General features: G+C 44.8%; 1 protein-coding gene across 10 annotated transcripts in view; it reads right to left on the reverse strand.

The window, feature by feature from the left end:
* Positions 1–3,095: 3,095 nt before the first annotated feature.
* Positions 3,096–13,429, reverse strand: part of LOC146179418 (phosphatase and actin regulator 2) — a 113,924-nt gene continuing 103,590 nt past the window's right edge. For all 10 annotated transcript variants that reach the window (XM_084579046.1, XM_084579047.1, XM_084579051.1 and 7 more), the window contains 5 exons: positions 12,905–12,960; positions 12,231–12,292; positions 10,924–11,061; positions 7,854–7,930; positions 3,096–6,390 (listed from right to left, as the gene is read on the reverse strand). In XM_084579046.1, the coding sequence (XP_084435172.1) occupies positions 6,375–6,390; positions 7,854–7,930; positions 10,924–11,061; positions 12,231–12,292; positions 12,905–12,960 (349 nt within the window). In that variant the 3' untranslated portion in view covers positions 3,096–6,374. The remainder of the gene's footprint in view (positions 6,391–7,853; positions 7,931–10,923; positions 11,062–12,230; positions 12,293–12,904; positions 12,961–13,429) is intronic.

Genomic DNA, 13,429 nt, shown 5'->3' on the forward strand with positions numbered 1-13,429 from the left:
TTGCACATACAAAATAAAAATGCCCCGAGCAGGAGGAGCATTTATAATAGTGTTTATGAGCATCCTTCAAATAAAAAGAAAGCGCACCGTCATTGCCACATCAAGGCCAACCAATCAATCAAAAGAACAATTTCAGCTTGAAAGGTACATGCTAGGTGAGGAAATATCTTGCTTCAAAGCTTAAAACTGACATGCTGAGATGTTTTTGTGGACCGAGATATGAGTAATGGCAAGGCACTCTTAAGCTTATTGCCGTGTGGCGTGATAAATGTGTCTATATTTAAGTTGCAACTGCATTCAATGAATTATCAGTCAAGGCAAGTATGCGTCCCACAAGATGCAGCGACGAACTCAACTTTTATGGAAGAGTCAGTAGGACTTCAATCGTGAGCCCACCGAAGACAAAATTAAAAATTCTCCTGGAAAGGCAATATTTTCATAAAAAGGACATGACAAAAGTGCAGCTATAGCTTTAGGTTAAAAATATAAAAGCACTAAGCAATTTTGTTTTCATGAACATGCATACATCAAGCAGCAGGTTCCTAATATTTCTCCAACAAAATTTCAACTTTCAGAGAGCACCACATGAGCATTATTATTGTGTGAGCCTTTCAGTATCAGATTTCCCCAAGCTTTTGAAGATGAACCAAAATGCTGCTCCAGCACAGAAGTAGACTTGAAGAATGCAAAGCCTATTCAAGTCTTCTGCATAACAATGAAGTGTACCTATCGTCAGCTGTTCATACTAAAGCCCCTCAATAAACAAAGTAGCGCCAACACGTAAAGATTGCCGCCCGCCTTCTCTCCGGTGCTCTCCTTTGGTGTTTGACCCTCCCGTTGGCCGAGCGCCGTCACGTATTTTCGCGCGCTTTTTTCCTTCTTGTTTTGTTGGCTGCCTCACATCCCCCGGTGCAAAAAACGAGCATGCGACACATATTGTTGTGCGATGCTCGTTGTGCGTTTTGCTACGGCTCGCGCCTCTTTCATGCTGTTGTTTTTTTAAGTTGCTTCGTTCGAAATGCCATGTTGCTGCGCTTCCTGGTGTAGCACATGTGGGCATGATGACAAACGGTTGTTTATAATGCTGTCCGCGAATCTAGATGCGGCGCGGAGGAACGTTTCGCGGCATCCAATCGGTGGGGCAGACTAACTTAACGCTATGGTCGCGGCATTACGAGTTAAGTGAGCAATTACTCATCTCTAAAATAATATGCCGCCGCACACTTCGTAAGGATTTGTACATTTTTTTGCCTTACTGTCACATGCTTGCGATCCATATTTTTTTTGTACTTTTCGCGTTATATATCTAAAGTCCTTTGTTTTTAGCTACTCAGCCGTGTTTTTTGAGGCGTCGTCTTTGTCGTGAAAGTAAGCCAACATCTCTTAGGTGACCGGATAAAGCCACATATTTCATGCTTTGCTTTCATTTGGTGTGCTAGTTCTAGATTTCGCATGCCACGCATGCAAGTGCCAATAGATCTGCAGCTGAAGTTGAAAACACATGGAAGACAATTGCTACCACGCTTCTCAAGTTTACCGGCAGCTCGCAAGCCAGTCAGAGCTGCAAAGAAACCATGCACAGACTTAGCAATTGTTCCTGCCTGCCATCTAGTTGCAATTTTTTAAAGCATGCCGCTCAGTTTGGCCAACGGGCAAAGAATGACGGTGAAGGAGAGTTGAACAAATGCCGAGATCGCCTATGTGTGGTGTGACACTGACAGCTGAAACTATTTTGGCGGAAAATTCCTGTCAACATTATGTATTGATGTTTCAGCAGCGAGGAATATTTTAACGTGAACACACTGCGACAAAATGCAAGCTGAAATGCTCCGGAGAATGCGCGCTAGCCGTGCACCGCATAGATGCAGCCACGGTCGAAACGCGAGAGGAGGAGCGGCGGCGCCGGAGGAGGAGAGAGGAGATGGCGCTTTTAGTTTATTGAAGGGCTTTAGTTCACACCACCAGCCCGTGAAGACATGCGATCTGGTTCGCTGGCAAATTCACGAGAGCTAGCACTGCCTCCTTAGATTACGGGGGTATCTGTGCCTTAGCATTACCTATATCTCAGAATGGGGCAGATCCATGTCAAAAAGAGGGCAGGGAAGACGGAATTCTCAATAGCACAACTTGGAACAAGGGGCAAGCGGAAAGCCTCAGTTCGCAGACTAACTATTCCGACAGAATCCAGGTGAGTGTGGTCATCATATAGGTGCACATTTTCCTCTTCAATTGGAAGTTATTCCCAGTGAGAGGAGAGGGAAATTTTTCAATTGTTTTTTCAATGGACGAGTTGCGAGTGCACAAAACTGGCAACCCTTAAAAACGATTAACTCCACAATTTATGCCCGGCCTACACATTATGCCCACATCCTGACACTACTAGTTTAAATGCTGAACTGGTCTAAGAGCAAGACAAGCGACGTATCAGGGACTCTGTGGCATGTTTGTTTGCTCTACCGCTTCAAGAACAGTACTGTGCGAACTTTTCACAAAGAATTTCATTTGTTACATCTACTGCACACACCGTAACTACGGGGCCGTCGATAGTTGATGGAAAGGCCGCTACTATTCCAATCGCGAAAACTCTTTTTCTGCACATCGAGTCACGTGACACGGCAGAGCTTCCGGGAAGTTTGTGGTTAATGGAATAGCTTACACAGACCATTCATTCTTTAATGCTGCTGTCATGTTCAACTTGACTGATGGCCAGACACATGCTTCGACAAGAGCTCTGTGGAAAGCTTTCAAAAGAACAGCCATCGTTTACACCAGAGACAGCTGCACAGAGGTACTGAAAGGAGAGACCAGATGGAGATAAATGAGTGGAAGGGGGGTGTAGCTAAGGTGGTGTAGTTGAAAGACAAAAAGCAAGTCTTTCTCACTAAAACGTTGGCTAATATAATGATTTCCTATGGCTCCTTGTTGTATTCTGAAAAGAGACGATGACAATGCCTGCTATGGTGGAGCCCTTATTGCATAGTGCCGGAAACTTTGGCAGACAGATTTTCAGTACGCACAATCAGATTTAAATTTGTCTCTAGTGTTCTGAAAGTGTAAAGCAGAAGTGAGGAAATGAAATGCAAACAAAAGGCGCATTGCAATGTTTCTATCTCAGTCCTTTTTTTTTATTCGTTCAAAGGCTTTCATCAGTCCACTGCTTCGAGCAGTGCTGTCATTTCCTACAGTAAATAAAAAAAAATTGTATACATCATGCACTAAAATTTCTCTGCTCAGCACAGGGAAAAAGCAAACAGCACATGTTTTGGGCTTGAGACAGCAACTGGGCTAAAAAAAAAAATAAAAAGGTTCCAGGCAACAAAACATTTTGCAGGAAAATAAAAAAAATGGAAGAAAGGCCATCTTTCTTTTCCATTATCAACAAAACATGCAAAAAAGGGAAGCATCCACACATATACAATATTTACAAAGCCTTGTTCGCCACCTATGTACAAGGAACAAAAATTTTAAAAACAATTTTATAAAAACAATGCAGAAAGAAGACTGGCCTAGAAAATCCATTTGCACGTCTACACTATCAAAGGCGACAAAAACGCTCCCACCTTTCTTGCCGGCATACGCTTCAGCATGTCACAGACTAAGATAAAGGAACACTGAGACATGCACGACATACATATATATAAATATGTACATGTTCTGCAGCAGATCTGCTTTGAGAAATATGTACACATTCAAAGGCTTGCCTGAGAAGCAAAGCCTCGCAAAACATGACTGTGCACGAGCGCCCAAACTAACAACAACCAAGACAGGGGAGAAAAAAGTTAACCAGGCGACCTCATTTGTTCAATTGCTCAGTGTGTTCTCTTTCACGTGTTCCCAAATTGTGAAACAAGACTCCCCCCCCCCCAAAAAAAAAAAAAAAAAGAGCACGAAAACGGGATGCCTCAGTGTCGATGTTTCTTCAGACGCCTCTATCGATCATTGCATAGAGTCTTGCACTTGGTCACTCGTGCATGCATTAAACGAAGGTGTCCGAGAAAGATGTGTCGACGAGTAAACATCACAAAGGCAATGCCGGCTTGCAAGAAATCACGTGCCCCGCATTAAGTAGACAGCACTAGCTATTAAAGGAACTTCATTCAAAGGCAGGCTCTGAAAACGGAAACACTGCCTATGTGCATACCGAACCAAAGCAAAGTGACATGCACTCGACATTCCATTTGCACACAGCCCTCGCTAAAAGACTGATAAACCATCATGCTGACTCGATTGCGAGTGAATCACTGAACTGTCCGAGCAATCACATCGGATGCTAAGCTCACTGGTTAGAAGTACTCGCCTCTCTGCAGCCATTTTGGATGAAAAATGCGATAATAATAGAACACAACATCCTGGCCCCTCACTTCGAAGTCCTGTGACCATTCAGCAAAAGTCACGCCGTGCCAGCGAGAAAATCTAAAGCTGCCACACCTGAGGCTAGTAAAAGTTCCTTTCATCAAGAACCTAAACAATAAACAAAACAAAACGAAATAAAACAAGACCCTTTGTGGCGAAGTGCAATGCTATGCGACCATTCTGGATAAAAGATGGTGAATACGCAGGTTTGTGAGGGCATGATTTCACTGTACCGTGAGCAAATGCGGGGAAGTAGTCCAAACATCATAGAAACAACTTCAACATTGCAAAATGCCAAATATACTACGACAGACACCAAATTATGGAATAAACATGCAATTCTCATTTGCTTCACAAAACAGCTTTTCTAAAGAGAGGCTAGGAAAAGGCAGAACTAGTAGAAACAGCCAGCGGAATTAAGTTTTCTTTGCTCCTCGCAATCACAAAGTCTTCGTCCCAGGATATCTTTTTACAGGCACCGCGGAAAGTGTGAAATTAATTTTCATTTCCCTCTGTCAGCTACTGAAAGCTGGCGGGCAACAGACTAACAAAAAATGTAAAGGCAAGCTTGGCTAAAACAATAAAGTGACGCAGGCCGAGACGCTACACTCGAGAAACAAAACAAGAAAACAAACACAAAAGACCGCGACACATGCAGCAGCAGCAGTTGCAATGAAGTTCAGAAAATATGTCACATGACTTCACAGCAGCGGCGGTGAGGCCGTTGTTGCACGACTGCGACGTCGTCGCCACACATGACTGGCCGCTTATGTCCGGCACAAACAAACAGACAAGTAAACAAACAAACCTTGTCTTCCCTTCCTTGTCCCCCCTCCCGCCAATGCGGGACAGACACACACAGAGCTGACGAAGAAGCCAGAGGCGGAAGAGGATGAGCAAGACTGCAGTGAAGGATGCACGGTGGTCCCTCCTCTCCAACCTCCCACTCTCACCATAGGTCCAGCTTGAGGAAAAAGCGTCGGCGGTGTGGCCACACAGGGAACGGCGGCACGGGAGAAGAAAGATAAACGGCAACTTTGCACGGCCCCTTGGGTGGGGAATACTACTGCGTAAGTGGTCAAAACGAACACCCTTTGCCTCTTCCCATCCTTCAGTCAACCTGCTACACTTGACTCGAGAACTCCAGGATGGCACAACAGAGCTGGAGACCACACACGTCAACTGCAGTTGCTTGAAGAGAAGCGGTGTGAAGCGAGGCGGCGTTGACAGTGGTCGCTCCGCTGAAGCGTGTGGGCAATTGAGACATGGGCTTCTTTCTCTTTCACCTTCGGGAATGTCCAAAATGAAACCAAATGCCAGTATGGATTGTGTGTGAAACCGATGCTGCAGCAACGAGAGTGAAAAGCTGATGGAGGAACAGCCACAGTCCACCCAGGAGAGTAAAAAAAATGCATCCTCGGAGCTTTCCCTTGCAGATTAACGAAGAGGTGCTGAGAATTTCTGTCTTGGTTGTGAGATGCAGTGTTTTTACATTCCAAAATACCCCCCCCCCCCCCCTCCCTTTCTCCTGATTGTTTTCAATATGTCATTGATGCATTCAGAGACTATCTGCATTCACGATGCCTCAGGAGAGGCAGGTGCTTTAAAACTCACTCCATACAACTCCCGGGTGGTACCTGACTACATCCGAGAGGTTCTCTCTTGAGGATCGCTTCCAACTTGGTTCTGTGGACTGCCTGCATGCCGACTGATTTCTGCATTCGCTCGGGCAGTACTAGTAAGCCACGTTGTTCTCGCACAAAGAGCTCAAAGACACAAAGCTTGCTGCAGGGCGTGATGCCAACCAGGTGGCGCCTTCGGTTGGTGCTTCTGAACGGTGTCGTGGTGAGCCGAGGTGGTGCCAAAAACACGGCGATGCACAGCCCAGCTGCAAACCGCCGCCAATGCGGGAAGGCCAATCGGGGAGCGACCGAGGAGGACGAGTACCAGGGTGTAGACCGGTACATTCGCTCCCTCGGGCCACCTTGTTCGGTTTCCGTCATTAGAGTGCATGATGAGCTTCAAGGCCTGTGGAACCTGCGGAAAAGCGGGAGGCACAAGAAATGGGGACCAGCACATGGAATGTTTGGTAATAACTCAGCTTTCATCAAAATGCAGCTGCATTTTGATACCTGCACCTGCCTATACCTATACCTGTACAATGTATAGAGTACTCTGAGCAGCTACACTGAAAAATGAACAGAGTACACTGAGAAGCTACTCCGTAATGTACAGAGTTCAATGAGCAGCTACAATGAGCAATGTACAGAGTACTCTGGGCAGCTACACTGAACAATGAACAGAGTACAGAGTTCAATGAGCAGCTACAATGACCAACATACAGAGTACTCTGAGCAGCTACCCTGTACAATGAACAGAGTACACTGAGAAGCTGCTCCGTAATGTACGGAGTTCGATGAGAAGCCACAATGAGCAATGTAGAGTACACTAAGCAGCTACACTGAGCAATGAATAGAGTACACTGAGCAGCTACAATGAGCAATGTAGCAGGTACACTGAACAACGAACAGAGTACACTGAGAAGCTACTCCATAATGTACAGAGTTCAATGAGCAGCTACAATGAGCAATGTAGAGTACACTAAGCAGCTACACTGAACAATGGACAGAGTACACTGAGAAGCTACTCCGTAATGTAGAGAGTTGAATGAGCAGCTACACTGAATAATGTAGAGCCCACTAAGCAGCTACAGTGAGCAATGAACAGAGTACACTGAGAAGCTACTCCGTAATGTACAGAGCTCAATGAGCAATGTTGAGTATACTAAGCAGCTAGGCTGAGCAATGAACAGAGTACACTGAGAAGCTACTCTGTAATGTACAGAGTTCAATGAGCAATGTACAGAGTACTCTGAGCAGCTACACTGAACAATGAATAGAGTACACTGAGCAATGTACAGAGTACTCTGAGCAGCTACACTGAACAATGAACAGAGTACACTGAGAAGCAACTCCGTAATGTACAGAGTTCAATGAGCCACTACAGTGAACAACGTAGAGTACACTAAGCAGCTGCACTTAGCAATGAATAGAGTAGAGTGGGAAGCTACTCCATAATGTACAGAGTTCAATGAGCAGCTACACTGACCAAAGTAGATTACACTAAGCAGCTACATTGAGCAATGAGCAAAGTACACTGAGAAGCAACTCCGTAATGTACAGAGTTCAATGAGCCACTACAGTGAACAATGTAGAGTACACTAAGCAGCTGCACTTAGCAATGAATAGAGTAGACTTTGAAGCTACTCCATAATGTACAGAGTTCAATGAGCAGCTACATTGAGCAATGAACAAAGTACACTAAGAAGCTACTCCGTAATGTACAAAGTTCAATGAGAAGCTACACCGAGCAATGTAAAATACACTAAGCAGCTACACTGAACAATGAAAAGAGTACACTGAGCATCTACACTAGCCATGTACAGAGTACATACTGCAGCTACACAAATGGAGGCATCATTCGCTAAGTGAGCCACGTACCTGGTGAGGTGCCTACTGTCTTCATGAACCTGCATCTCCATGCTTTTGAATTCGTTCAGCTCTTTCCTAATGGCCGCCTGCACAATACACGGCATGTGGTGCATTAAGAGACTGGAATATGTGCACATCACATTACCAAAATATACACAAGCGTCCCAGCTTGAAGAACAACCTGCACCAGGCTGTCATCACAACTGCCTCTAGGAGAAGACTGATCTTAGAAAGCACAGGTCCCTCATTTTTGTTACAATTTTGAGCCTTGTCTGGTGCTGAGCTTAATTAGTATGGTTGTATCTTCCCAGCTATGTTATGTCTTTTGCCACACTTCTTTTGTGTGAACACAGGGTAGTGACAAATGGCTTCAGTGGCAAATCAGAGCGTTCCGCAGCAGCAGATGAACCGAAAGCAGCATGAAAACAGAAGTGAAACTCTCTCGACGCTCTGCCCAATGTTGCTACAATATCAAACATTCTTGGAATGCTTGTTATTCAAGTCTGGGCATAATTGGTGGACAATTTCAACAATAATGTTCTATAAGCGAGACCAAAACACGGAATGTGAGCTTAACTCTTTCCTGCCTGCGGCAAGAGTAGCAGTTTTAAGATAGCATTGTAAATGTATTCTTTTTTTTAACAGCAAATGATCAATACTTAAGTGTATTATATCATTGTTTTGAGGAATTTCTCCTTCTATTGGTATTAACTTCCATGAACACATTTATTGATAAATGTCTGAAAAAACAAAAAGCAAATAGCCACAAAATTTGTAGCAAAACAAAAAAAGAATGTACAAAAATGTCAATTTTTCATCATGCACACAAAACAAAAAATTTCAGGATATACATTACAGTTAAACCTCTATGCAACAAACCTCTGTGTAGCGAATTCCTCGATATTACGAAGTCTTTCAATACCCTAACAACGCCCCCATTGAAGTGCATGTATTTGAAAACTCCATGTAACGAACATGTCGTGGCGGTTGACCTTGGTATAACTAACTCGCGACGCCGACTGTTTTCTAGCTAGTGCAGAGTCACTGGAAATTTGGCACAGCCTCACAAGTTTCAGGACAATAAAACACGAACTGAAGTGAGAGGAACGCCTACAATAGCAACGAGCAATCGCAGTTGATGCAGCGCAGACGCCGCATCTCCTTGGCAGCCACAGCAGTCTCTGCTGATTTTGCTGTCGGAACATGGCATGGTTAAAAGCAGCCAAAAGTAACAAATAAGACGCGAGCCGAGCAGCGCGCAGCCATCGCTGCCACGCGGTTGCTCTCGGGCCTGAGCGTAGCGAGTCTGTTGTAGGGAGAGCAGATAGCGCCGGTGACGCGAGGCAGAGTTGGTTTCCTGGGGCAACAGTGGTGGGCGAGCGCGAGCGCGGCGCCAACGCGCGTGCTCTCCCCCAAACTGATTTCTCCTCCACCTAATTTCCCCGCTCCCTCGTAGACGCGTCACGCGAGCCGCAGAGGAGGTGGAGGTTGCCACCGCAGTCGAAAGATTTCATCACTTCTATGACCTTGAATAATTCTGATTTACTGTAAACACTTTTAAGGTTGTTTCCTTTACATCAATTCTTAATCTGGTTTTCATTCTAGATTTTCCTTTTAGGTCTTCATGCGAAAACTGCTTGTAACAAAAACCCGGATATAATGAAAAATCACTGACATTTTACAATTTCATTTTAGCCAGGTTTAACTATCTTCACAAGGATCAGTATAAAGTGTCACAAAATTTCAGCCTTGCACGCCACATCAAATGCTAAGCCCCGCGGACTGGGCGCTTCGCGCTTCCCAGCGTACACACTGAATTGAACCTATAGCCAGTTTCAGAATCTGCAAGAACCCACATTTTGTATCCCCATTTTATTACTTTATCCCTCATGCACTGTCGGATACCAGAACATCCTTCAGATTTTACCATTCTCCTGTCAACAGAGATGTTGTGACGCGAAAAACTTTGGTGGTTCCTTGATATGCTGAATCAGAGGAGATATTCAGCGAAGCTTGGCATCGGTTATGGCGGTTTTTCTCCGGATCCGTCACGCTAAAAAAATCAAGCAGTGCCTTGAACTACCTTCTTGGCATCCCTCTCGCGGGGACAAGGCCTGACAGCAACCTGCCCGTGTTCCAGTATGAGTGTAAGTGTTGGACTTGGGTGATACCCATGTATATCATAACTCTGATAAACTTCTGCATCTATTCCGGAAACACCTCTTTCCATTAGCCTTCTCTCTTGCTGTACGTCGGTTCCTCAAGAATATGCATCCATGCATACTTATTGGTGTTCTCAAATATCTCCTTGATGATTTCAATGGTGAAAAATAACAAAAACTCAACAGCTCTGGCAAACCGCTGCGTAGCACTCTGGAGCACGATGCCGAGGTTGACACCCGATTGTTTTACAGGGGAAAACGCGATACTCCTCGCGGCCACCGGAAGATGGTCCTGGCCAAAAGACGTTAAGACACTGGTGATAAGAATTGTGATCTTCAGAACCTGGGTAATATCTACAGATCACCGTGCGAACGAAGCAGACCATTTGGACAAGACAGAACTTACTGGCGGGTGCTTGTTCCGGGGGTTGCAGGCTGGCTTGACTCAGTTTCGCTTTCGGAACTAAAATCCGATGAGTCAAAGTTGTCTTCAGAGCTACTGCTGCTATCATCATCAAACACATCACTTATAGATGCTCCTGGATCGATGTTAGTTCGTTATTTTCGAGGACCAGCGACACCCAAGGTCGATGCCATCGCGAACAAAATGAGCGCCAAGAACTGCAACTTGAGAGGTTCTTCTCGGAGCTGCCTCGTGGCGAAAACCCGAAACATCAAATGAACAATTTGTGTATTATTCACTGGGGGGCGGTAGGTGTCCATAAAGTCTGTTTTACACGCCCGGAAAGCGGGTAAATATGCGCTTGCAGCTATCGATAGCAGGCTATCGATGGGGATAGGCGTGGGCAGGAGAGTTAATGGCTGTGCTGTGTGAAGTGCTGCCCATGTTAACCAGGTATTTATAATTCCAAGTAAAGGAAAGAAGGAAACCATTTGAAAGACTAGTAGACAGTCACCTTGTCCTTTGGCGTCAACCTGGTCCATGGCTTGTCGGCCCTGCGGTCGTAGTCTTGTGCCTGTGTCACCTCTACGTAGTCGTTGAAGCGGATGATCTTCCGCTCCTTCAGCTCCTCTATGGTAGGCCGGAAGCTCAGCTGAACAGCATGTGAAAGGTTCCTTCAGGTTATTGTGTATCATATTTCTTTTTGCCACGAAAAAAAAAAAAACATGACCAATGACCTCCTTTCTTTTATTAATATTAAGTTTAGGCAAGGCACAAACTTGTGCGCGTATATTAAACAAATAAATGGTTACACTTCCTTAGTGAAAGATACAAAATGCATTGTTAGTGTTGAGGCCGAATGTACCTTTCTGCTTTAGTGAGCATAGTACACGTTTAATTTAGGCATGAACTGCTTAAAAGCTGCCAACAAAAGACATACAGTGAAAGCTCGTTAATTCGACCTCCATTAATTCGGAAAATCGGATAATTCAATGTGGACACGAGGTCCCTACAATTATGAGTCTACCGGTCGAAATTCTCGTTAATTTGAAAAAAGTTTGCATGCGTCGGTTAATTTGACCTAACTCTGCAGCCCGCCAAGTCGGTGCCCAGAAAGCAAAAAGAAAAGAAAAAAACACTGCAACGAGCTGCGCTACTGTACGGCTGGTAGGCCATCGTATGGTCATCGTCATGAGCAGCAGTAGCAGCGTGAGGGCGAGGAAAGTGAGGTCAGCGGCGGCTGAAGCAGCCGGCATCTTTCTTTGTGCTTTGTTGTACCAGCAGTCGTGCTGGTGTCGTCCGCTTAACCTTATCTACAGCAAGTCTCGTTTTGGAGTGTGTTGTCGTCTTCGCATGCTTTGGCAATTGCGTGCTTTGCCAGCGTGTTTACTGCGCTGCTTTCGAGTGGGTAGCAAGTGCATGACTCGGCTTTGTGTCCTCTGCAGTGCGGCCTGCTGATTATGTGTTGATCGATGATGATATTGCCGTTACTAGCCAGCTGACCGAGGATGAAACAACTGAACTGACAGGCGCTGACAACGACGATTCGTCGGAAGATGACAATTGTGAACAGTTGCCCCAAATGCCGAAGCGCACGGTGAAAGAAGCCGCAGAAGCCTTGTCCGCGTTATAGGACTTCTGTGAACAATCCCCGACAGTGCAGGTAATCCTGTTGCGGCAAACATTGTTTTTGTAGTTCATTCGATATTTCGACATCCAGATAATTCGACAATATTTCGCGGTCCCATCAGTGTTGAATTAACGAGCTTTTGCTGTACCAACAACAGTATTGTTCTGCAATGTAGCAAACCATGTCCTCACCTTCCGTATTAATACTTTCTTCTTCTGCTCCTTCTCCTTCTTGAGCTCTTCAGCAGTCTGGACTGGAATGCGAAGGAATGGAGGGGGCACGAGATTACACACGACCCGCAAGAACTACCCTGCAGAGACGCGACACCGCTCAACTTCGGTGTAAACTGAGCCACACTTCCAGCAGAACAGTTGATAAAACCAAGAACAGCCACAGAATGTGGTTAGCTAACGTCTCAGAAGAAGGCATCTAAATGCAATGATACCAGCGCAAATTTCAGCAACACAGTCAACTCTCCATAACGTGAACTGTGAACCAAAAATCTTTTCTAAATGTGCAGTTTGAATTGAGGAGATTTTTCTAAAATATGCACAAAGCTAACAGTGTTTCAAAGCTTCAATTAGACTGGAGCAAAATTTCAACTAATAAGCTTTCACTGCAACACTAGACAGCTGGTTAACTAATACACGCTCTTTGAAAGAAACTAAACTAAAATTACTTCCCTAAGTTTGAGAAATACCATAGAGAAATGCATGGTGATCAGTAAGACCAAGGTAAAGAAAAAAAAATTGCCTCTAGATGCACTTGGCTAAAAAATTTTTATTTATAACACAAAAGTCCAACCTCAGCCACCGATTAAGACGCGAAATGAAATGTCCCAATACTAAGAAATATGAGCACTTACATTTTAGAATATTTCTTTGTTCTAGTTCTTCAGGCGTCGGACGCAAACTTAGCCTCCTGCATGGAGATAAGAAAAATAAAGGGGGGAGGGAGGAAGAAAGAAATGTGAACTGGCTAAGTGGTACACGATCCACAAAGATAACAGTGCAATGGCGCTGGAACCTGTCATTTCCGTGCCTCCTTCGTTCTCATACATCGCACCTTCCGGCCCTTAATTATGGTAAGCTGGTTTCCTCACGTCAAAACATGTCCGGCTGTGCTCTTTTCAGTGATAGGTCTGATGAAGACGAAGTCATGAGCAAGCATGTGGTTTACAGGAGCACATAACTGTGTCACAGGAAACACTACTGCGTCAATATCTGCGACATTGCTAAACATGCAGTCTGCACTGGTAGTTTACTGCTTCAAACAATGAACAGTCAACTATAAAGGATATATAGCATTAAATACCTAACCCTGCATCTTTGCAGATGCTAACTATTTAAGATGCACCAGAGCAAATGGGTTTGAGCTGAGCACCACAGTT

The sequence above is a fragment of the Amblyomma maculatum genome, chromosome 9 (genome assembly GCF_055883805.1).
Source record: "Amblyomma maculatum isolate TAMU_Amacu chromosome 9, ASM5588380v1, whole genome shotgun sequence".
In the NCBI taxonomy this organism is placed as follows: domain Eukaryota; kingdom Metazoa; phylum Arthropoda; class Arachnida; order Ixodida; family Ixodidae; genus Amblyomma; species Amblyomma maculatum.